Genomic DNA, 27,371 nt, shown 5'->3' on the forward strand with positions numbered 1-27,371 from the left:
TCTTTATCACAATAATTTAATTTTTGATGTAACGCTTCTGCTGATTGGCTGAAGTTATTATGTTTATCAGCTCATAGACATATTTTTTGTCATGTGACCCTTACGTCATCAACATTTTTCCATGGTTTATTCCGGTTTAAAGTGGAATTTAGATTTAAATTATGAGAAATTACTGTGATATTTTTTTGTCTATTCGAAATAATATTAAAAATGTGGTGCATAATTTTAAATTACACGCTACGCGGGTTATTCAGTGTGCACCACATTTTTTATGTTATTTTTCATAGACAGAAATAATATTACAGTCATTCCTTGAATAATGTACATATTACAATAATTGCAAATATTTTGTGAATGTTATTAGGAACCTGTATAGCTAACTGTTTGCCAATGCTCCGTGTTGAAGACCGTACTTTGACTTATAATGGCTGTGACTTGGATGGAGAGTTGTCTCATTTTTCACATTTTTTCTTCTTCAGATAAGTTTTGATTATTAATATCTACAAGTAGATATTGAAATCTTTTATGTTCCACTTCAAGTTGAAGATTCGGTTAGATATGTAAAATGATATGGTGGCATGCTGCTAAAAGCATGTTTTTGTTTAATAAACACTACATGATATTTGCTTTATCGAAACCATCCCTGTTGTTACGCAACACAACACATGAGAAAATACCGTAACAATTATGTGTGTAACCTTTTCAAGCATGATCAATATAAGGCATCCATTTCGTATCTAGCTTTCCATGAGTTATCAATGCGCTTATTATGGTTAACAAGCCTACATATCGCATTATAATAAATCTTGTGTATGACATGAACAATAGTGCCTTTTATTAATTAATAATAAAATTAGAATGCTTGGTCTGACAATTTTAAAATGGAAAAGTATCATATTGTATTCAACAGCAGAATGTGTCAAGTAGATTAATTGAATATCCAAAACCTTTAATAAAAAAGGACACTACCAAAGAATTTCAAAATCGAACGGAGATACATTTTGTAACTAGTATTTATCTGTCAAACCTGATGTTGCGTATATTTTTTATGGGAATTAGTAAAGGAAAATTTGAGATTTTGTGCGAAATAGAGATAGATATACGGACAGACAGATAACGATATAGTATAATTGAAAAAGTCTTTTAGACTACACATATGATTATTTACACAAGCGAGATATATGATCTACCCAATACTAAAAAAATCACACAAACTGCATCTTAATTAAAGGTGTGAAACTGCAAAGCATTCCAAAGTTTCTTAAAAGCTACAACTTCTAATGGATTAAACTTGGTAAAATGTTTGTTACAGATATAGTGTGTAGTTACCTGACGGTCTTTGCATCCTACGTTGTAAAAAATGATACCATCATTTGTTACGTATCTCTCCACTGAACAGACCTATATAAAGACAAATAAGATTTATAATTCCTCCTCTTTTTAAAAGTTGCACTTTGTAAATACAGTGTTTCACAAACCAAGCTTCTTTTGTTGAAATATATAATATTCAAAGGTTTTTTCTTTTGTTAACGTCCTGCTTCCTAGATATTATCGCTAGGTTTACTCTCACAAAGACATAACCTGGAAATGATACAAGTATCAATATATAAGAATAGCGGCCAAGTTTAATTTTGAAAATGGCCGAATGTGAATGGAGGAGTAGTAGAGTATTTTAGTTTAAGTTTAAAGTCTTAAAATTTCTGGGCATAAACATGATAAAGATGTTAAAAATATGCCGCACAGCCCAATTTAGATTCTAAAGAAGAGGTTGAATTTAAACTCTTAGAAGTTCAGGGTATATATAAGTTATAAATATGCCGCACTGCCCCATATTGTGATCGATGAAAAAATTAGAAGTGTATATGAACTCTCCGTTCTAGGATATATCGTTTTAAGAAACTTCATAGTAAAAGTGGTACAGTTGTAGCCCTAAGGGAGTTTGTTTGGGAGATTAGTCAGTATAGTTTGATCTAATGTCCTTGGTATGTGAACTTTATGTCGTGGTTGAAGACAAAACTGCTATGTCGAGGGTGTTTGATTTTAAATTTGTAGTTTCATGAAAGTTTCATAACATATTATTTTTTAGACTGTTTTACGCTCTTTTAGGGGGTCACACATACTGATAATACTATTTTTCCCCATTTCTGGAAGTTCGTTCCCACGAAAACAGTTATGTATGCAACAGTCAAGTGATACGCACAAAGAAATTGCATAAGACTAACAGAGCTGCATCGTGGAAATTTTTTTTGTAAAACATATAGAAATTGACAGAATATGAATATGTTGCTCTGTCTTTAGTTTTCTATTTTGTGTTTTGTAAATTGTTGTTTTTCTTTTGTTTTGCCTTGGCGTTGTCATTTGCTCTCTCTGTTTTTTAGTTTGAATATACCCCCTTATTATCTTTTGGCTCTCTTTCATAGTGAATAAATTAATCTCTTGTTTAATATTCAATTGGTCAAGTGTAGTTTTGGATTCTCCAAATCATTTCCTTGTTGGATTCGAATTCAAAATAGATCCGATACAGTTTAAACAATAATGGCACCAATTTTCTATTTATCAAATTCACCATGCTCGTGACAAAAACATTTGGAAGAAGGTGCAACAACAGCTGGGGAAGGAATACGATCTTCGAATGAGGAAGACTCATTTTTAAATAAAAAGTATTTAAACATTTTGTAACAGCATTTTAAAGGACACAATATCCATATTTTGTTGTTTTGTGCCGGTGATAAACTAGGGAACTAACAGTCCACCAGCAGATGCTTAATGATACCATTTGTTTTTACACCAGATGCGCATTTTGATATTAAATGTCCTCAGTGATGTTCAAGGTCAAAGTATTTAAAACTGCATTGCATTTACCTCATGGTCGCCACATTCTGTAACAATAGAAGTATCAAGTGGCGACGTTAAACGAACACCTTCAAGGCATCGTATTTTAGCATCTGCAAATATAAATGACAAAAATGATGATAATGCAATTCGTGTGTAACAATTATATTTATGGACGTTGAAAAATATTTGAAGGGTTAGATTCCACGTTCTACAAGTCCGGAATTTTAATTCTAAATTTGTTTGGTATGGAATTTCTCAAAAAAAAAACCAACACATTTTGTGCCTCAGAATTTCCTGTTTGTCAACATTGAACCCATTTAAATTCGTACAACAAGTATGCTTACGTCTAGTATTTATGTTTTACAGTTCCATGGACTTTTTCATTGATGGTCTTTTTTAAACCAAAATATTTATCAAATGGAATTTATGTTAAAACGTTGCATTAGAATGAAGATAACTGTATTGTGTTTTAAGGTCTGCTTTCGTGAAACTATTCTATTGTCGCAAATATACGTTTGCCTAGCCTCTCTACGCGTCGCTAGGTGAACTCGATTTGCGACAGTGAAATATACGTTACAGACATCTCCAAAGTTTAAATGTTAGTAAACACACGAGAAGCAAACCCATTCATTGTATATAACAATTGCAATAATTTTTTTCAAATGTTGTACGTAACATCACATATATATTGTTGGCGCCAGAGTTGTTGTAGTTGTAGTAGTTGTGGTTGGGAGAGAAGCTATTGTTGATTTGATGGTACTTACGAGGAATAGGCGTTGTTGGTGCCACAGTTGTAGTAGTTTTAGTTGGAGGAGGAGCTATGGCTGATTTGATGGTACTGACGAGGAACAGGCGTTGCTGGCGCCAAAGTTGTAGTAGGTGTGGTTTGGGGAGAAGCTATTGTTGATTTGATGGTACTTACGAGGAATAGGCGTTGTTGGCGCCATAGTTGTTGTAGTTGTAGTAGTTGTGGTTGGAGGAGGAGCTATATTGATTTGATGGTACTGATGAGTAATATGCGTTTTTGAAACCATTGTTGTAGTAGTTGTGGTTGTAGGAAGAGCTATTGCTTATTTGATAGTACCTACAAGGAATAGGCGTTGTTGGCGCCATAGTTGTAATAGATGTGGTTGTAGGAGGAGCTATTGTTAATTTGAAGGTACTTACGAGGAAAAAGTGTAGTTGGAGCCATTGTTGTAGTCGTTGAAGTAGTAGTGATTGGAGGAGGAGCTATAGCTGATTTAATGGTACTTACGAGGAAAAGGTGTAGTTGGAGCCATTGTTGTAGTAGTTGTAGTAGTTGTAGTTGGAGGAGAAGCCATTGTTTATTTAATGGTACTTATGAGGAATAGGAGTTGTTGGCGCCATAATTGTAGTAGTTGTAGTAGTTGTTATTGGAGGAGGAGCTATGGTTTATTTGATGGTACTTACCAGGAATGGGCGTTGTTGGCGCCATAGTTGTAGTAGTTGGGGTTCCAGGAGGAGCTATTGTTGATATGCTGGTACTCACGAGGAAAATGTGTAGTTGGAGCCATAATTGTAGTAGTTGTAGTAGGAGTGGGTAAAGGAGGAGCTTTTGCTGATATGATGATACTTATGACGAAAAGGTGTAGTATGAGCCATAGTTGTAGTAGTTGTAGATGCTATGGTTGGAGTAGCTATTGTTGATTCGATGGTACTTACGAGGAATAGGCGTTGTTGGCGCCATAGTTGTAGTAGTTGTAGTAGTTATGGCTGGAGGAGGAGCTATTGATGATTTGATGGTACTTACGAGAAATAGGCGTTTTTGAAGCCATATTTGTAGTAGTTGTGGTTGGAGGAGGAGCTATTGTTGATTTTGATGGTACTTACAAGAAATAGGTGTTGTTGGCTCCATAGTTGTAGTAGTTGGGTTGTAGGAGGAGCTATTGTTGATATGATGGTACTTACGACGAATAGGCGTTGTTGGCGCCATAGTTGTAGTAGCTGTAGTAGGTGTGGATGGGGGAGTAGCTACTGTTGATTTGATGGTACAGTTACGGTTACATAATTCCGTGTCACAACAAAATGAACAGATTCCCTGAGGAATAATGTGTGCAATTGTTGAACATTGCTGAAAAATCATTTGTTTGATTTTAAGTGTGATATAAATTTTCCCATATAGCCCGAATAGTATCAATATAGTTTTTCTGGATGAAATCAGAGTACTGCATACTTAACAAAGTGACGTCTTGATTTTATTGTATGCGTAAAGAATGTTGAGTATTCAAAATATTTGTGTTCTTCAACAGTGATCATGAATAAGTGCGCCAAAAAGCGCTGTTTGTTGATTACACGTGGCAAGTATTACATAATCCAGGAGCAAGATATACTAACACCTAGGGATCTATTTATGCTGAAATGTATTTATTTTAAAAGATAGCTATTTCAGTTGAGTTTAACAATGTAACATTTAAGTTGAACTATGACTTTGAGATTTTAATTGAAATAGGAACATGCCATCCTTATTTTGGGTGTTATATTGTGTCATTAATTTTTTGATACATAGCTATCATATCAGTTCCTTGTCACTCTATTCCTTGAAATATTTCTACTGTGGACACATTTACTGCGTAGATGTTAAGTTAACAGGTTTTTTGAATTCTGGATACCAGCCTTCAGATAACTTGTCATTTGTTGAACATTTAAGTCAGTGGTTCACCTATATCCACGGAATCCACGCAAATGGCATTCAACTAACACTAATGAATATACAGTAGATGCAACATACCGATTTCTGTGAACAACCATGCATCCAACGAGGTTCACCCAGCAGATTTCGTGTTTGTTTTATAGAGCATGCCTGTAATATGAAAAATGCAAATTTAAATTGAAAATTTCAGGTTTAAGGTAAGGGGTTTGTTGACATGAAAATATTCAAAATCTGTTAATTTACATACCTTTACATTTATTTAATGTCATCGTGTTCTCTTTTCCTTTTTTTATTGGAATTTTCGTTATTTTTTGCAGATTCATGTTGTCTTTTTTTCTAATTTTTTGAACGAAAGGAAATCTAACAGGTGTTTAGTTTTGCATCTGACTGTTAGCCTGGGGAAAAAGGGGAGGGGGCTTTTGAAGTTCACATTTGTGCATGTAAACTCCCCAAAAAACCTCGATAGTCTAACCATCAAGTATAACATAATCTTTTCCTGTTTAAGTTCATTGACCTTGTTTAGCAACTGGAAATATAATCAAAAGATCTCATTTAATCTAAAAAAGTAATCTCCCCATAAACAAAGAAATGGCTTATTTGAAAAAAGTAATTCTGAAAGCACAAATAGTTGGTATTTGTAAAAACATTTTCGATAATACAATGACTAACCAAGTTTTCTTTATCTAAATAAACAGTGTAACCATTAAAATTGAAAATCTGTCTCGAAATTTGCAGATTTTGGCAAAACATTAGACCGATTTTTTTACTAGTGTAAAACTCAAGATGACGGTATATACCTGTACTACCTTAATACAATTGAGAATGTAAATGGAGAATGTACATATAAAACGACAACAACCCGACCATAGAGCAGAAAACAGCCGAAAGCCACCAATAGGACTTCAAACCCGGAGGTTAAAGTCATATGAAACCTCAAATTAAAAAAAAATATGCATATAGTTTTAAAAACTAAATGGATAGTTTTCATTATACAACTTATGTACATATACTTTTTTCTGAGGAAAATTCTTTAATTTGTCAACATTTAGAAGAAGTTTACTTATTTTTAATTGCTTGCTGCCAGGAAGCAATTCGCCGACATATTTTCCGTATGCATAAGCGTAACCCTCCTCGTAAAAATCCGGTGATAGCAATACGCATGAATCTGTCATTAAAATAAACAATTACTTGATTGTATATGTTAAACACGTGCTAAATACCCATGCTTTTTGTTGATTATTTACTATAAGGTGACAATCGGTAAACTTCGGCTTCAAAACACGGCATTTAATGAGTAGCCATATTTGTTAAATCATAGCAGACAGAGAGAAAAAAAATTACGATTATACGATATATTTGCGTAAAAAATGATAAAAATGTGCACAGAGGACTAAGTTTATGATATATACATGCATTGGTTCAAGAATTGGATAAACATTATTTTTCACCAGTCACTCGTTTCTTTTGACTTTAAATACATTTACCTTCTTTAGAAACTGCAAATCTTGTCATAAGACCTCATTTTATCTTTTTTTACCTACTATATATATCTTTTTCTTTAAAGGAATCAATAAATATACAAACAAACTTACCGAATCGCTGTCACATAATGTCAACTGGTTACAAGTGTTCGAACTTTTACTTAAAGGACAGTCATAGCATAAAGTTGACCCAAACGGCTTGGGAAAATCTAAAACATGTTTAAAAATGTACATATAAAACTATCATTTGAGCTGTGGTGGAGAGTTGTTTCATTGGCAATCATAACTCGTCTCCGTATTTCATATAAACCTACCATAAATAATTGTATAACCTTAGATGGAAAAAACACATCATGCAACATGTGTACAAGGCTTGTTAATTTATAAGTCTGACGCACTATTCGTCAACATATCTTTTCATCGAAACGGTGACATATATATAGCTGCTAATTATATGATTTATAATAACTGTTCAAATGTTACAGATATCAGTCAGTCGAGCAACTAAATGTAAATTTGATAGAAGAAAGCGACAACGATTGCTATAAAACCTCTCTAAATAATAAATATCTCCAAGTAAAGAAAATTTAAACAGACAAAATCAATGTATCAACCAACGAAAAGAGTTTAAAACAACAACACACTCATATTTTTGCATTTGTACTGACATTTTTCATTGAAAATGGTGGGTTAAACCTGGATTATAACTATCCTAACCTAATATGTATTACCCTTGTTTGTAGTAAAATTCCCAAAATATGGTAAATATGTTAGTCTTGTAAGATTTTTGATTTTTGTTTCTTGTGTATATTCGGAGTTTAGTATGACGTCCATTGTCACTGTACTAGTATACATATTTTTAAGGGGCCAGCTGAAAGACGCTTACGGCTGCGGGAGATTCTCACTACATTGACGACCCATTGGTGGACTTCGGCTGTTGTCTACACTATGGTCGGGTTGTTGTCGCTTTGACAAATTCCCCATTTCCTTTCTCAATTTTATTTTCAAGCAACCCAAACACACATTTTGAAGCAGACTTTACGGTATGGGTTTTCAAATTGTCAAAGGCCGTAGCGGTAGTGTATATTTGCTTACATTCACTTCGTTTGAAATTACAATTATAATGGATAGTTGTCTCTTATCACACCTCCTTTTTTTTGTTTTATTGAAGGTGAATGTAACACCTTTTGTATTGCAAACATACATCACAGTCGTGTTGAAAGACTAAAACAACTTCCTATTTTTTTTTTTTATAATTAACAATATAAAAAAGAAGATATGGTATGATTGCCAATGAGACAACTATCCACAAAAGACCAAAATTACACAGACAACTATAGGTCACCGTACGGCCTTCAACAATGAGCAAACCCCATACCGCGTAGTCAGCAACATTTATTCCGATACACACCCAAATGATTAACGATTGTTTGTTGCTATACGTTTATTGACAAATTTTTCGTAATCATTGAAGTTAACAATTTGACAATTTTGGTTTGATGTCTATATTTGTTTTGTTTAACTGATAATAATTTTAAAAATATTAAAATAGCCTACTTGCAGAACCACAGTGACCTTCCAAATTACAGATATTCCTGTCACTACAGCATTCATGACATGTGGTCGTATCTATGCTTTTTCTAGCACTCCGTTTTCCGACTACAGGTAAACGTGGGCCTGATGAGGTGCAACTCTTAAATGATGAATGGGAAAACAAAAATTACTCACAATAATATTTAACAGTAAAAAAATACGTGAATCTGGTTACAAACAATAATATGTCTTCCGATGTTGAATTTTTCTTCAATTATCACGTATTCAGTCTGTAAACAATACTCATGACATTGCAGAATTAAAAATGGTGTCATTGTGTTAAATTTTTAAGAATCTAAATGTATTCAAGGTTCAGCTGCCGATTGCATTGTATAACATGTATAATAAGCACAATGCGATTTTATATCTAAATGAGTAAAAGAATAAACATGATGTAGGATAAACAAAGGCAACAGTAGTATACCTCTTTTTAAATAGTAATATAATAAATTGATCGAGCGAATACAAATCCTGGTCACAAACTTCATAGGAGTAAAAAATTTATAATCTACCAGGCAACAAAAGAAAAGATACAAGGCAATGTATTTTCCTTTCATAATGAAATTGGATTCACTGCACCGAAGTAAATATCTGTCCAATTGGTCTAATTTTACAAAGCGTTATTTTACGGTAAAACTCTTAATATAAAATGTTTTAATTTTTTAATTTCAAAAATCGTATTTTCATCCAAATATTAAAAAATCAATATAAGAACTTAAAACTTTAAAACGAAACCGTTACGTGGTTTATTTACAATTTGGAAAGCCTTTGCAGATATTTGAATACTTGAATCTCATCTTCGAAATTAAATGCCCACTTTTTCATCATTTTCGGCAAAGTAAATGTAACCCATGTGTTCAATATAACTCTCTTTTTTCTAACTTTTCAATTTTGTCAGATTATTTAATGCATTTGTGTTGTAAATGAATGTTAATTGAATAATATTACAGTTTGTCCTATGTATTACATTTTATGATAAGTTTGAGTCCAAAGTTGTGGATCGTTTCTTTGGTTGACTGGTATACTTTAAGTGCTACACGTGTTCTTTACTAAATGATAATTATTTGTATTTTGATTTTACCAGTTGATTTGCCGATTGATACTGATGGTTCTCTTGAAACTAGTGTCTTATTTCTACATTGTCGGCAATTCCGAGCTTGACAAAAGTTGGTTTATTTTACAAATTCTGTCTTGAATGTAAAGTTTTCTAATTGGCACTCATCCCACATCTTTTTATATCTACATACATTGAACTATCAAATGTGTTCTGTGTGTTGATGTGTTTCCGTCTTTATGAATTACACACCATATAAACCTTCTTGATAAATCATTCACGACATAAAAAAATCATCCTATTATAAAACACAGTTACCTACTATATAGTGAGTCATCATTTCATTATGATATACAGCAAAAGAAAAAAATCGACGAAAGGCAAAAGAAGCAGACGACATAAAAAAACACATGAATCGAACGTTTCAAAGAAACACAAATGTATAAAAACACATAAAATGAAGGTACGCTGGAAGGGTAAGCAGTCCAAAGTCCAAAAAAATATCTTCAATGTTGAAATCATCATCCTTTAAATTTGTGTTATAATATGCCTCATTTCTAATTGAATGCTTATAATAATTTGAATGTTCAATGAAATAAAATCTTTTATCTTTTTATATTTCTTCTTGGAATATTTGGTAATCATTGTCTTCCCTTCGATTAGCCATCTGCAAAGACCTAAAGATGACATAATTTATCGCCGTGCTATTATATTCCCATACACATGAGAGGTTTAGCTAGCTATAAAACCAGGTTTAATCCACTATTTTCGACATAAGAAATTTCCCGTACGAAGTCAGGAATATGACACCTGAAATCTACCTTATAAACATACATTCAAGCTTACATTGTTAAACGGTTACTTACATTGAGTGGTTTGCATCCAACATTGTATAAATGCCAAGTTTTTTGTCCGTTACTGGTTTCATATTTCTCTGTATAACACACCTGAAACGTTGATACAATGGAAATGAAAAACTATAGAACATTGTATCTTATATTCTTTATCTTTATCGTAAAAAAATCAACATACATACCCATAAACGTTAGCAAAACTGATAGATCAGTAAGAAATGGCAATACTATTTTCATTTTAATACTTAAGGATTATGTACCCTTGTGTTGCTTCAATGCTAAACATATGGAAATTTTATAGAAAATCCACAGTCTTCATCCTTGTTCTATCATATTTGGCAATTTGATGACTGATAGATATAGGATTAATGCATGCAGTGCTAGCATTGATTTCCTTAAAACAAGTTTATTAATGTAGTTATTGGTTAGAACAAAAAACTAGAGGCTCTAAAGAGCCTGTGTCGCTCACCTTGGTCTATGTGAATATTAAGGGAAGCAGATGGATTCATGACAAAATTGTGTTTTGGTGATGGTGATGTGTTTGTACATCTTACTTTACTGAACATTCTTGCTGCTTAAAATTATCTCTATCTATAATGAACTTGGCCCATTAGTTTCAGTGGAAAATGTTAGTAAAAATTTACAAATTTTATGAAAATTGTTAAAAATTGACTATAAAGAACAATAACTCCTAAGGGGGTCAATTGACCATTTCGGTCATGTTGAATTATTTGTAAATCTTACTTTGCTGAACATTATTATTGTTTACAGTTTATCTCTATCAATAATAATGTTCAAGATAATGACCAAAAACAACAAAATTCCATTAAAACTAACAAATCAGGGTCAGCAACCCAACAACCGGTTGTCCGATTCATCTAAAAATTTCAGAGCAGATAAAAGGTGACCTGATAAACAATTTTACCCCATGTCAGATTTGCTCTAAATGCTTTGGGTTTTGAGTTATAAGCCAAAAACTGCATTTTACCCCATGTTCTATTTTTAGCCATGGCGGCCATCTTGGTTGGATGGCCGAGTCACAGGACACATTTTTCGAACTACTAACCCAAAAGATGATTGTGGCCAAGTTTGGATTAATTTAGCCAAGTAGTTTCAGAGGAGAAGATTTTTGTAAAAGATTACTAAGATTTACGAAAAATGGTTAAAAATTGACTATAAAGGGCAATAACTCCTAAAGGGATCAACTGACTATTTCAGTCATGTTGACTTATTTGTAAATCTTACTTTGGTGAACATTATTGCTGTTTATAGTTTATCTCTATCTATAATAATATTCAAGATAATAACCAAAAAGAGCAAAATTTCCTTAAAATTACTAATTCAGGGCCAGCAACCCAACAACGGGTTGTCCGATTCATCTGAAAATTTCAGAGCAGATAGATCTTGAACTGATAAACAATTTCACCCCATGTCAGATTTGCTATAAAAGCTTAGGGTTTTGAGTTATAAGCCAAAAACTGCATTTTACCCCATGTTCTATTTTTAGCCATGGTGGCCATCTTGGTTTAATGGCCGGGTCACCAGACACATTTTTTAAACTAATAACCCTAAAGATGATTGTGGCCAAGTTTGGATTAATTTGGCCCAGTAGTTTCAGAGGAGAAGATTTTTGTAAAATATTACTAAGATTTACGAAAAATGGTTAAAAATTGACTATAAAGGGCAATAACTCTTAAAGGGGCAACTGACCATTTCACTCATGTTGACTTATTTGTAAATCTTACTTTGCTGAACATTATTGCTGTTTACTGTTAATATCTATCTATAATAATATTCAAGATAATAACCAAAAACAGCAAAATTTCCTTAAAATTACTAATTCAGGGGCAGCAACCCAACAACGGGTTATCCGATTCATCTAACAATTTCAGGGCAGATAGATCTTCACCTGTTTAACAATTCTACTCCAGACAGATTTGCTCTAAATGCTTTGGTTTTTGAGTTATAAGCAAAAAAACTGCATTTTACCCCTATGTTCTATTTTTAGCCATGGCGGCCATCTTGGATGGTTGGCCGGGTCACCGGACATATTTTTTAAACTAGATACCCCAATGCTGATTGTGGCCAAGTTTGGTTTAATTTGGCCTAGTAGTTTCAGAGGAGAAGATGTTTGTAAAAGTTAACGACGACGACGGACGACGGACGCCAAGTGATGAGAAAAGCTCACTTGGCCTTTTAGGCCAGGTGAGCTAAAAATATGGACCAAATCAAATACAACTTTTATGGTTCGCTCGACTTTAGTTACTCTGCACGAGGTATTTTGGAATTTACAGGTTGGTTAGAACTTTTTGTAAAAAAAAAACCACTAGCACATCATAGAAAAGCAAGTGAGTAATATATGCTTTAATTTTTATAACAAAAATCTCTTTATTAAAGGCTGTGGATTTTCTATAATAATCTTGGTTTATTTGCCACAAAGTACTCTTTTTCTATTAAATGCAATGCAACAGTAAATAATAATGCTTTGCATCAAGTTCCCCCCTAGTATATGTTCAAAAAGGCCTTTCTCTATTATTCATTATATCTGTAGTTTTGATACAATTGATGTTTAAAAAATTCGTACAAAAATGGCTATAGAAAAGTACATAAACCTTAAATTTATGTACCCTTGTGTTGCTTCAATGCTAAACATATGGAAATTTTATAGAAAATCCACAGTCTTCATCCTTGTTTTATCATATTTGGCAATTTGATGACTGATAGATATAAGATTAATGCATGCAGTTAAGACTGTGGATTTTCTATAAAATTTCCATATGTTTAGCATTGAAGCAATACAAGGGTACATAAAATCGACTTAAAAACCAAATTAGGTACTAATTTTAACGACGCATTCCGCACCAAAAATATGTTTCACGTTGGCGTATTTTAATATTTTTAATATCACAGTGTTATCTTTCGGGAATAAATAATCATTATTCCACTGTATGTACATTGTGATAGGTAAAACACTCATTTAAGACTTCTTCACCTAGAACAAAACTTAATAATTATAACTAAAAAAGTGATATTATAGTTTTTTTGTGTTCAAAACAAAATGGAACACATATTGATATTTATTGCTTATATAATACGAAAACGGGTAAGCTAAAATATTTAAATTACAATTTAAAGTTTAGGAATTTGAAAAAAGTAAAAGCAGTTGACCAAAACATATTTCCTTGGCTTTGAGACATTTGTTCGCAATCTAAGGTAATATTATTCTCCTACGATGCCCTCATGAAATATCATTTTTCTTGGGTGAATATATCTTCCTCAGGCACGGTTTTTATGTGCATTAAATATTACAATTCTACTTGTGTTATAACGACCTAAACTCCTGTAGTGCTTACAGATAATTGAATACTAGTATTGTTTATTGTTGATGAACATTACTTCGCCTACTGACAAGTTGCCATAAATTGCAATCTATATTTTACTAATTAATTTGTAAAGTTTAGTAACCTGTATTACATGTATCATTACAAAACTTAAAAATAAAAAAATGCTTAAAAAATGAATATAATGTGTTTTCGGTCATGAAGCTTTGAGCATTCTTGTTCAAGGTAACTCCAAAAACGCTTTAGACACATGCAATTACTCAAGTGTTTTCAAATTAAACATGATTTAATAAAAAAAAATCAACAATTATAACATAATACCTCGTTTGTACTACACTCAGTAACAGTTGTACAATCGTATGGCTGTGGTATACGTCTACAGTCAAGACAAATTATTGCAACTGAAAAAAAAGAAAGTCTTTAGACTGTCACTTTTACAGTCATTATTTATTTAAGAACATAATACATTATCATCGGAGCCAACAAATTATACTGAAATAAATCTCGAAATTATGATCATAGCTAAATTGCAACAATTTCATTCGGTCATTTTCAATGAACCTATCTTACATATTTATTGTCCATAATCATTTTTATGAATTTTAATCAGTTTGCATTTAATTTGGCATTGTTTTATTGTTGGGGCATAAGAAAACTCAGAGAACTCATGCTATTCACAATTTCGGTGATTTATTGGTCACTTATTTTAACACGAATTTTGGTCTAACCTAAGGCAAGTGTGAGAAAAACATAAAACTTAATAAGAAATTGGATCTCATGTCCTATTTCTACATTTTATTTTACCTGTACCATGAAATAAAGTACTTAATATTTTTTTCTCTCATTTAAACTAAGTTCTATTCTATAAAACTATATAACTAAAGTAATCGAAATGTAATCGAAAAGCAATCAATGATTACACGATAATTTTTTTTTCTGTAATCGATTACATTACGATTACAGATTACTGTCGATTACTTGGAAAGTTGCAATTAGTTCTAATCGATTACGATTACACATTGCAATCACCTCACTCCCTTGTCAGATCATATGTTTTTGTACGTCGTATGAATTTGTATATGTACTATGAGTTATTTTAAAATAGAAACTGTGACGTGATAATGCATGCTTGAGGAGGCTCGTGGGTACAAAAATTTCAGCAAAAAAAAATTCAAATTATTTTTTTTATTACAAATTTTATTTATTACACTATTAGTTATTACTTTTTAATACGTTACAAAAATCAACCAAATAATCAGGTCGGTTTGGCCCCAGAAGACTTCTTAAATGCTTAAAGCATTGGAAAGGGTCCAAATTATCTACCTTTGGTGCACAAATGCCATTTTTTCGGCATCAAAAGTGAAATATCTTTGTTAAGTCAACGCTGACCATTATTCAATGTAAAATGTAAGCGCTTTCTATAATTCAGTTCTTTTTTTATTTCGACATTACCTCTATGTCTTTAATTGGTTCAACAGAAAAAAAGACATTAACAAAATAAAGGCAACAGTAGTATTACTGTTCGAAATTCATAAATCGATAGAGAAAAGACATAACCGGGCTACAAACTAAAACTGAGGGAAACGCACCAAACACAAGAGAACCACGACACAACAGAAACACAACATTAAAATGTAACACACACAGTAACGAACTACATTTTTAGAATTAAATGTTAGGTTGAACCTGGTTGTGTGACATGCCATACCTCCCGTTTTAATGACAATGTTAATTATAACATCAACATGACAACACTACACGACAGAACTATAATACAAATTAAAATGGGAGAAATTACAGGACATAGAAAGAAACGAATAACAGCCAACAAAAGGTACCAGGTCAAAAATGTAATACGCCAGACGTGCGTTACGTCTACACAAGGAAAACCATTGACGCTGAGATGAAAAAAAAAACTTTGAATGACAAAACAAGAACAAAGTTGAATAGCACTGAGGACCAAAAGTTTCAAAAAGTTGTGACCAATACGGCCAGGGTTATCCGCATAGGACAAGAACATTCTTATTATATGGAATAATTCATACTTTTACAAACAGTTAACTTTATAAAATGACTATATAATAGATAAACATGATTTAACTGAAGTGATGACTGAACAAAAATGAATCCTTCTTTCGGAGGCAGATTGTGAGTTTAAATGAACGGTGACCCCATTTTTTATTTCATTTTTCTATTAAGTATATGATAAAGTTCATTTATAAAAAAATACACCGAAATCTAATATTAAAAAAAAATTATACCCGCGAGCCCCCTAAATAGCACGAAATTCCATAATATGAGGATGTAATTTAGATATAGAACAAAATAGTCATATTTAATTGAAAGAAGAAAAGCTTAGTTCGTTGACAGAATAGACTAACACCAATAACTACGATACAAGTATACTCACTGGATGATCTCACGACAAAGCTGATAATTATCAACAAACATATACCTATTGGGGTATAAAAGTTACAATTACAGTAAGTACAACCACGATTTAATGATGTTTGCTTGTCATGCTTTAGATTTTTTGTCAGATTTTCGGAATCCTCTGGTTTTAACCATTAAAATGCATAAAAAAAATTGCCTATGAACCCCCATTTTTTTTTATAAATGTTTTACATGTATAATTATAAGTATTTTGTAAAAGTCTTATAAAATCTTCTTCATTTTTAAATTGAATTTGAGAACATTAACTGTTGAATGATAAAGCTGTGAAAAATCAAGAGAGAACATTTTCCCGCCAAAATTTCAAAGGTTAATATCTCGAAAACAGGCAAATTGACACTTATTTTTATATTTTTTTTTTATTCTTCAATTTGTTCCCTATCAATATATACTAGTTTTATGAAAAGTTACTTATTTTGAAATTGAGCAGCGAAAATCCTTAAGGATAAAGCAACAATTATCTACGATAACAAAAAAATCTAGGAACAGAATTTTTACAACATAATTCTTTTTAATAAAATTGAGATTTGAAATGGAGAATAATGTCAAAAGACAATAACCAGACCAAAGAGCAGATTTTAGCCGAACTGCACCAATAAAACTCCAACGCAACGATAGAGTCCTAAACCAGGAGGTAGGACAGAGCTGGTCCCTAAATAAAAATGTGTACCAATTCAGTTGAAATGAACGTCAAACAAAGGCCAGAGGCTCCTGACTTTGGACAGGCCCAAAAATGCGGTGGGGTTAAACATATTAAGTGAAACCGCAGCACCTGCATGCGGGGTATATATCTCTCAATTGATACGATAATCCCGTGATTGCATTTCCTATCATGATTTTCATGATACAGGGTTGCTGCTCACAAGGAAGCTATTAAACCAAGAGTTCCAAATGGTGAAGTTGAAATCATCCCTTCGTAAATTTTACGGACGCCATCACAAGTTGGTTGACCGTTATGGAATAACCGTTTCACAAATGATATCGGATATGTTCCTTACGTCGTAACTACAACCCCCTTCCCTTTCATAGATGTGACCTACCGAGTTAGACTATTTACTGGATTTGTTAGCATATAAGCAACACGACGGGTGCCACATGTGCAGCAGGATCTGCTTACCCTTCCGGAGCACCTGAGATCACCCCTAGTTTTTTGGTGGGGTTCGTGTTTTTTATGTCTTTAGTGTTCTATGTTGTGTCATATGTGCTGTTGTTTGTTTGTCTTTTTTTTTCATTTTTAGCCAAAGCGTTATCAGTTTGTTTTAGATTTATGAGTTTGACTGTCCCTTTGGTATCTTTCGTTCCTCATTTAAACATTCTAAATATAAACAACATGTTTTCTGATTGTGTTTAGAAATAATGGGAAAAGTATTATACCGCTGTTCAAAAATAATAAATCGATTGAGAGAAAACACATCCGTGTTACAAACTAAAACAAAGGTGAACACACCAAATACAAGAGGAAAACGACGAATGATCAGAAACACTGAAGTGCATCAACAAACCGAAACAACAATGCAACACATTTTTTCATTTATACAAACAATTGTGATTTACTTATTACATTGAAGATAGTTGCACATGTAGAAACAAGAGCTCTTTATGAAACGTTCAGACTTACGTGTCATTATGTCTATCAGTTTATGAATTATGATAGCATTGGTCATAAGAAAAGTCAGGATAACCTAGATAAGACCAAAATCTATTATGATAACCATTAGAATAAAACTACTGCATATCGTTCTGTTAATTGGAACATATCAAACGAGAAAAAGATCCGTCTGAAATAATTCTTATATAAAATGAGTTTACTTTAATTTATAAATTATTATCTGGATGGAGAGTTGTCTCGTTGACACTCACATCACCTCTTCCTATCTACTAATAATAAATGATGTAGTAAATGGATTGTTTTTTGACAAATGACAATGTACCGAAACATAGACGGTATAGTACGGCGGCTTCATGAAAAAGTGTGCACATCCTGCTACAAGCATCTAACTTGGCACAAAGCTTTCTCTAATATTACTCTTTGATTTCAGATAAGGAGGCATTGGAAAAATAATGTCTCTCTTTCGGTAACATTTAAAATGGCGGAAATAAACTTAAGTCAGTCCAATATCGAAGGCTGGTATGTAAAAATATGTTATAATAATGATCCTCTCAGATATGTGTTATTTAATTTATTATACTGAATGTTCTGTTATTACTGTCGATTAAATTTGAAATTCAAAGAAATAAACTATGACATCTTGTACATAACCTTCCGTATTTAATAAAGCGCACACTTGATCAAACGTCTCCGTCAAGGGTAATAGAGTATTTGCCAAAGGATAGATTCGTATTTAATAAAGCGCACACTTGATCAAGCGTCTCTGTGAAGGGTGATAGAGTATATGTCATAGGATAGAGTCGTATTTAATAAAGTGCACACTTCATCGAGCGTCTCCATGAAGGGTAATAGAGTAAATTGACACTCTCGTATTAGCCAATCAAAATCTGGCATTTTGACACGAAGTATAATAAAAACAATTGTTATGTGCAACTTTTTAATTTATTTAAATTTCATTTTTGATTGATTTTAAGTCTTTGAAAGCCCTATTCCGGTAAAATTAAATATGGCAGACATTGTACTAATTAGCGTATTTATTTGGGAGGATAATTGAAATGTGCTTGAATGTATTGCTACTATTATCATATCTCCGTGGTTTAGATTATTGTATTCTTTTAAGATGAACAGGACAAATGCGGTAATAATTATGAATCGAGTATGGCATATAGTTACTGTTTCTAACCTAACGTACGACACACTGCATGGAATAACGTTAAGGATAAACAACACGTACACACTTTTTAAATGCTCAAATCTATTCTTGAGAAAATATTAATGTTAGGTTGATAAGTGTGTGTTTTACACATAATTTCCAATGGTATATTTAAAAAGTACAATAACAAAAATACAGAATTCCGCGGAAAATTTAAAACGGAAAGTCACTAATTAAATGGAAAAATCGAAGAATAAAACACATAACACGAATGGATAGCAACTGTCATCTTCCTAACTTGGTACATGCATTTTCAAATGTAGGAAATCATGGATTGAACCTGATTTTATAGCGCTTAACCTCTAACTTTTATGACAGTTGCATCAAATTCCGTTATTTTACTACAATGCGTTAACAAAACAAACAAAATCGGTAAAATATTCAGAAAACGGTTATATTTATAAATTTACTGTGTACAAATATTTGAATTTTTTGAATTACTAAGGCTTTTCTACCTCAGGCATAGATCACCTTAGCTGTATTTGGCAAAACTTTTAGGATTTTGGTTCCCAATGCTCTTCAACTTCGTACTTTATTTGTCTTTTTTAACTTTTTTGGATTCGAGCGTTACTGATTAGTCTTTTGTAGACGAAACGCGCGTCTAGCGTATGTACTAAATTTAGTCCTGGTATCTATGATGAGTTTATTTACAACAAGTCGGTCGATGCCACTGCTGGTGGAGATTTATTTCACAGAGGGTATCACAAGCCAAGTAGTCAGCACTTGTTGTGCTGACATGAATTGTCATTGATATGGTTATATTTTAAAAATTTACTGTCTACAAATTTTTGAAATTTTTGAATTACTAAGACTTTTCTACCTCAGGCATAGATCACCTTAGCTGTATTTGGCAAAACGTGTAGACATTTTGGTTCTCAATGCTCTCCAACTTCGTACTTTATTTGTCCTTTTTAACTTTTTTGGATTCGAGCGTCACTGATGAGTCATTTGTAGACGAAACGCGCGTCTGGCGTATATACTAAATTTAGTCCTGGTATCTATGATGAGTTTATTTACGACAGTCATCATTGTGTTATAATATCAGCGGTTATACTTTTACAGTTTAGGATTCTTTGTACAGATTCTCTGATGAGCCTTATTTAGAAATTCACTCCAGACAGGACCACGGGTGACTGTTGCTAAACATTTTTGTGACAAATACGTATATATTAGGTTTATGCATAAATATGAATGTCATGGATGTAAAAAGCCAGATATATAATAATACATGCATATATGTGTGTATCCATTACAAATAGGGCCACACAAAAAAGTATGCGTGTTTAATGTCGCATGCTAAAACCGGAAGGTACAAAATGTATTTTTAAAAAAGAGTTAATTAATTTTTAACATTGAGTTTTTTTGTGAGCAACATTGTGACTTTAACAATGCTTATTCAAAAATGATAAAAAAAAAAACCATAAGGATATGGGATAAAAGTGAGGGTAGGTAGGGGTAGATATAGCACACATACATTTTTGTGTGGCGTTGTTTTTCTGTCTGTCTATCCGTATGTCAATCTGTCCGTCCTTCGCCAACACGTAGAACGACTCAAAAATAAATTCCGTTAGGTGGTTGTTTTCATCGGTAATTCGTACATTTTCCCTTTTATCTTACTGTCTAATGTTTCGAGTATCAACCTACTGGCTGTATCACTGAAAATATGAGGTAATACATTGTGTGACATCATAATATATCATGTGGAATATCTTAACTCGCCCTTATAACGGGCTCGTCTAGATATTCCACATGATATAGTCAGTACCAAACACAAAACTACCTATTATTCTATATATAATTATTGATGGGAGTTCCCTTTTGATTTGTATTAGATTAAGATTTTACGTATTAGAGTTATAATGTTATAGGGTTTTACATGTTTTATTCATAACAAAAGAGAGATTTTCCAGTTTTTAGACAATAACTTAAAAATCCTTTTAACAGTTTACACTAAACTTTTAAGTGCTTTGTCTATATGCCTTTTTATGTTTCGTCGATACATATATGACTTGGCTCTGTACAAATACACCACGTCATTGTATTGTACTTGGTACATCTGTGTATAGTCTTGTCTTTAATCTTTTACTAATATGCTTGTTCTGTATGCTATTTTGTGCTTCTTTGTTACATGTTTTTTTTTTGTGTGTGATAAGGATTATAACGCAATGTTGACGGCTGTATACGTGACAGTTTTGCCTATTGTGTTTTGTTCGGGCATCGTTGTCAATATAACGGAATTTGATGCGACTTTGTCATGCAAGTGAGAGGTTTAGCTATCTTAAAACCAAGGTTCAATACACGAAAAATCCTGAACCAAGTCAGGAAAATGACAGTTGTTATCCATTCGTTGATGTGTTTGAGCTTTTGATTTTGTCATTTGATAATGGAACTTTCTATTTTGAAATTACAGCGGAGTTCAGTATTTTTGTGATTTTACTTTTTTCCAAAAGTCGATTTAAGTTTTGATGTTCATGTTGCTGATTTTATAGTTGGCTAAGTGATGTTACTTTTTTCAGATCTTTTAGATAAGTTCCCTTTAATATTTGCCCATACATTTCTGATACGACATTGAGAAGTTATTGAAGTTAACGCAATTATTCATGGCGCAGCTGTTCATTTGTCTCGTCTCTTATATCGCAAACATACATAAAAGAGGGACGAAAGATACCAAAAGGACAGTCAAACTCATAAATCTAAAACAAACTGACAACGCCATGGCTAAAAATGAAAAAGACAAACAGAAAAACAATAGTACACATGACACAACATAGAAAACTAAAGAATAAACAACACGAACCCCACCAAAAACTAGGGATGATCTCAGGTGCTCCGGAAGGGTAAGCAGATCCTGCTCCACGTGTGGCACCCGTCGTGTTGCTCATGTGATTACAAATCCGGTAAATAGTCTAATTCGGTAGGTCACATTCATGAAAGGGAAGGGGATTGTAGTTACGACGTAAGGAACATATCCGTTATCATTTGTGAAACGGTTACTCCATAACGGTCAACCAACTCGTGATGGCGTCCGTAAAATTTACGAAGGGATGATTTCAACTTCACCATTTGGAACTCTTGGTTTAATAGCTTCCCTGTGAGCAGTAACCCTCTATCAAGAAAATCATGATAGGAAATGCAAGCACGGGAATATCGTATCAATTGAGAGATATATACTCCGTATGCAGGTGCTGCTGGAATTTTTGCTACTTATAAATGGAAAGTTCACAATTGGAAAGCTGAAATCATCTCTTGTGTCGTTAAGTTTTGTTTTCAACCGACAGTCATTGTCAATTTCTAGATGTAAGTCAAGATATGAAGCCGACTTAACTGTATCTGCAGTATCCTTTATCTCCAATTCGATGGGATAGATGCGTTCCACATAGTCACCAAATTTTGAATTGTTTAGTGAAAGAACGTCATCTATATAGCGGTAAGTAGAGTTAAAGGATATTGCTTACTTCTTATCTTTCTTCCTAAGAAGTTCCCTTATGAAGTCAGCCTCATAATAATAAAGAAACAAGTCGGCAAGTAGAGGGGCACAGTTTGTTTCCATTGGAATGCCGACAGTCTGTTGAAAAACACGTCCTCCGAACGTTACAAATATGTTGTCAATCAAGAAATCAAGCATCTTGATAATATCGGTTTCAGAGAATTTTTTGTTTGAATCAAAGTGATTCTTTATAAAGTTTGATTTATCCCTCCCTAAGACAAGATACTTGTATCTACGTTGGCCATTCTTTTTTATGAAGCAAAGTAATACCAACTCTTTCAATTTGTCTTTTAGTTTGGAATGTGGAATACTTGTGTAAAGAGTAGAAAAGTCAAATGTTTTAATACTGTTACAAGATGAAAGAGAGTTAGATTGTATGTACTCTAAAAGATCTTTGGAATTTTTAAGTATCAACATCTGATTCACGCAACCTCTAGAATAGGCAGTTTCACAATAACTTTGAAGCCCGTTCAATAGATGTTAATAATTTAGAAAGAGGTTTCGTGGAGCACTTGGAAGACCCAACATACATAACTCATGTACCAAAACCAAATTATAGGCATTCACATTTCAGTATAACTTTCGATCAGGCTGAAACATATAGTCTTGTTTCCTGCTGCTGTGCAGAAAAATATGGTATGTGGGAAAATTATTATTTTTTTTTCATTTTATTTCTTTTCTTTTTTTTCAAAGATAGACTTCTGTCTATATAATAATATGACAGGTCAATAAAGTTATGTCACGCTAATATTCACTGCCGTTTAAGTTTAGGAATAAATGTAATTCCAAGGGTAAAGTAATGTCTTCAAAAGGCACCAGTCAGGGTTATGTCAGGAAAACGTTAGTATCTTCATTTATGAAGTTTTACGGCCGGCATCAGTAAATGCTTATCCGTCACAATGTAACAGTGACACAAATGCTACGAGACATGCTTCCATCGTCATAAATATGGCTTGTTTCTCTCCTGATTGTGACACACTGAATTGACTTTGTTTTAAATCAGAAGGGTGCAGTTGACAGATCAGGAACTGCTTACCTTTCCGAAACACATGAGTTCACTGCTGGTTTTAAGAGCAGGTCGTGTGGTCCATGTTTGTTTAGGTTTCAGTGTTTCTTGTTTTGTTCTCTGTCCTTGTGTGTTTGTTTTCCGTGGTTTGTCTGTTCCTTCGATTTATTTTTGTGTTGATTACTCTCTTCGTATGTTTGTCATTATTATATATTTTAGTTGTTTTCAAAAATTAGAGAACACAAATAATGACATCCATAACAACAGTGAGCCGTTGCTCAAGTTACAGTTTAAGAAAGCCAGAGTGGTTCCCAAAGTTTTAAGAAGAATAACCCGATAAGGTCAATATATGTTGTGTACATTTTATTATTTTGTACAGGTTATTACTTGTACAAAAACTTTGTACGAGTAATTACTTGTATGATGCCATTTTGTACAGTTATTACTTGTACAAGTATAATTGTACCAATAATTACTTGTACAATCTTTTTACAGAAAAAGATAATAACTTCTTTAAGTTACAGTGAATATCACTTCTAACCTATCATTAGAACCGTCAGAATAATCTGGCATGAGCTGTTCTTAACTGTCCTAGAACAGTTCTACCCTAGAACTGTTAAAAAAAACCTCTCAGAATCAATTTTAGGTAAATCTGATCAAATCAGTTATAGGTAGAACTGTCTAAAACTGTTCTAGGTAGAACTTCTAAATCAGTTCTAACCGTAGAAGTGTCAACAGAACTAACTAAATCAGTTCTAACCCTGGAACTGTCAGCAGAACTGTCTAAAACTGTTCTAGACCAAACATTTCAGGATTGTAGAACAATTATAAATGACGTCCAATTGGAATGTGCTGTTCAAATCAAGTTCATCAACTGTAAAATATTAAATGAAAAACGTCTACTTTGCCAATGATTTTTATTTTAATTTCTGCTTTATTCAAAACACAATACTGCCGTAAGAAATATTTCGAAGTGCTTAATTTGGCTTCCTTTACACTAATAAAAGAGGGGCCAGAGGAACAGTCAAAAACATAAATCGAAAAACCACTGAAAACGCCATGGCTTAGAATGAAAAAGACAAACAGGCAAATAATAGTACACAAGAAACGATATAGAAAACAAACTAGAGGTTCTAAAGAGCCTGTGTCGCTCACCTGTATTTACTGATGCTTTGGACATCATGTAAAATAAGGTTAAAATCATTATTTATAGTATAAGATATCATTAGATACTATAATTATATCTAAGATAATAGCAAAATTACCATAAAATTACTAACTTAGGGCAGCAACCCAACAACTGGTAGTCCGATTTGTCTGAAAATTTCAGGACAGATATATCTAAATCTGATAAACATTTTTGCTACCAGTCAAATTTGCTTTAAAAGAGGGACGAAAGATACCAAAGGGACAGTCAAACTCATTAATCTAAAATAATCTGACAACGGCATGGCTGAAAAGGAAAAAGACAAACAGACAAACAGTAGTACACATGACATAACATAGAAAACTAAAGAATAAGCAACACGAACCCCAATGCTCTAAATGCTTCAGATTCAGAGATATAAACCAAAAACTGCATTTTACCCTATGTACTATTTTTAGCCATGTCTGCCATCTTGGTTTGCAGGCAGGGTTATGGGACACATTTTTAAACTAAATACTCTTATGAGGATTGTGTACAAGTTTTGTTACATTTTGTCTTAGTAGTTTCAGAGGAGAAGATTTTTGTAAAAGATTACAAAAGCAAACGATATACAGACAATTAATATATAACACTTACAGTACTTGCAATCTTACTGTTTGACGTGAACTTGACTGATCGGTGAATGATCGGTGACGGATGCTTGACTGATCGATGAGTGATCGGTGAGTGGTGACCCATAGGATCCGTCAGATTAGTCAAATAACCTATGTGAGAGTTACACTGACAACTGTCACCGATCGATAAGTAAATTGAATTTATGCACGGATCAGACGAATACGTATATATTTAAATTCTTATGTAAACCGAACTCGACAGTGTTTACAATCGATAAACGCGTACCTCTACGAAAACACCCTAATTTACACCTTAATTTGTAATAACAGTAGTTTCAATAAAAAAGTGAAAATAGTATAACAGAATAAGACGCTTAAAGCGTTAAATTGATTGTGTTGATTAATAGTTTTGCAATAAATATTGTTAACATCAGAGACATTTAATACATAATTGTATTATATGACTCTGTTAACAAACTTATTCCTACGAAAATGGTTATTAATGACCGCAATTGGATTTTTGAACTTTTTAAAGTTTCGAATAGGTTGTTTTTAAAAGAAATTAAAAGAATGTCAATAAAGTAATATTAACATTTTGTTCTAATTGTTTAGAATTACCAATTATATCTAAGATAATAGCAAAAAACTGCAAAATTACCATAGAATTACTAACTGAGGGCAGCAACCCAACAACTGGTAGTCCGATTTGTCTGAAAAGTTCAGGACAGATATATCTAAATCTGATAAACATTTTTGCTACCAGTCAAATTTGCTTTAAAAGAGGGACGAAAGATACCAAAGGGACAGTCAAACTCATTAATCTAAAATAAACTGACAACGCCATGGCTGAAAAGGAAAAAGACAAATAGACAAACATTAGTACACATGACACAACATAGAAAACTAAAGAATAAGCAACACGAACCCCAATGCTCTAAATGCTTCAGATTCAGAGATATCAACCAAAAACTACAGTTTACCCTATGTACTATTTTTAGCCATGTCTGCCATCTTGGTTTGCAGGCAGGGTTATGTTACACATTTTTAAACTAAATACTCTTATGAGGTTTGTGGACAAGTTTTGTTACATTTTGTCTTAGTAGTTTCAGAGGAGAAAATGTTTGTAAAAGATTACAAAAAATTGAAGAAAAAATGGTAAAATTGACTATGAAGGGCAATAACTCCTGAAGTAAAATCGTCTTCGGACCAGGTGAGTTTAAAATGAGCAACTCGAACCCTTCCAAAAAATGGGGATGATTTCAGGTGCTCCGGAAGGGTAAGCAGATCCTGCTTCACATGTTGCACCCATCTTTTTGATAATATTATTACAAACCCGGTAAATAGTCTTAATTCGGTAGGTCACATTCATACTTAAAAATTGAACACAACACGTTTAATAATTCTATGCGTCCGGAGCGCTTTCTGGATTTATCTTCATCAGGAACGCTCAAAGCCAAACATTTGAAATCCGAAGATGTATACGTACTGAAACCGTTGAAGAGCTATATGACAAAAATATCTAAAACAAATAGCCAAATTCATCTAAAGTCAACTTTGCCTGAGGAAGTTGAAACCATAGTTTCTTAATAATTTTCTCTCTGTATCTAACGCATGTGAATACCGAATTGCTAGAAAATCAAGTTAATCATTTCATCATAATTATTTTTTTGGCTTAACTGTTTTGCTTCTTTACAACTTAGTTTTGACTTTTTTTAGTAATTGGTCATATAGTTGTTATACAAAAAGTACACATATGTTAAAAGTTTATACCTTTAGGTCTAAGTCATCAATTAATTGTATTATATTTGATTAAAGAGAAACGATTAGTTGGGAACATCAAATAGTCCAAGGTAGAATAATGATTTGTACAAGTGATTATCTTTTTCTCAGTAAAAATTGTACTAGTAATTACTTGTACAATGGACTGTGTACAGGTTATAACTTGTATAAGAGCCAATAAAAGTAAGTGGAAAAGTAATCAAATATCACTTCATTAATTTCACTTAATCTAAGTA

At 32.8% G+C, this 27,371-nt stretch overlaps 1 protein-coding gene across 1 annotated transcript in view; it reads right to left on the reverse strand.

Moving 5' to 3' along the window:
- Positions 1–16,285, reverse strand: part of LOC139495858 (WAP, Kazal, immunoglobulin, Kunitz and NTR domain-containing protein 2-like) — a 29,865-nt gene extending 13,580 nt beyond the window's left edge. Inside the window, exons 1-9 of the mRNA XM_071284263.1 lie at positions 16,240–16,285; positions 14,151–14,230; positions 10,501–10,581; positions 8,545–8,680; positions 7,099–7,196; positions 5,585–5,656; positions 4,765–4,927; positions 2,863–2,945; positions 1,330–1,401 (exon numbers count right to left, since the gene is read on the reverse strand). Of these exons, the coding sequence (XP_071140364.1) occupies positions 1,330–1,401; positions 2,863–2,945; positions 4,765–4,927; positions 5,585–5,608 (342 nt within the window). The 5' untranslated portion in view covers positions 5,609–5,656; positions 7,099–7,196; positions 8,545–8,680; ... (1 more) ...; positions 14,151–14,230; positions 16,240–16,285. The remainder of the gene's footprint in view (positions 1–1,329; positions 1,402–2,862; positions 2,946–4,764; positions 4,928–5,584; positions 5,657–7,098; positions 7,197–8,544; positions 8,681–10,500; positions 10,582–14,150; positions 14,231–16,239) is intronic.
- Between the last annotated feature and the right edge of the window lie 11,086 nt (positions 16,286–27,371).

The sequence above is a fragment of the Mytilus edulis genome, chromosome 11, assembly GCF_963676685.1.
Source record: "Mytilus edulis chromosome 11, xbMytEdul2.2, whole genome shotgun sequence".
Classification (NCBI taxonomy): Eukaryota; Metazoa; Mollusca; class Bivalvia; order Mytilida; family Mytilidae; genus Mytilus; species Mytilus edulis.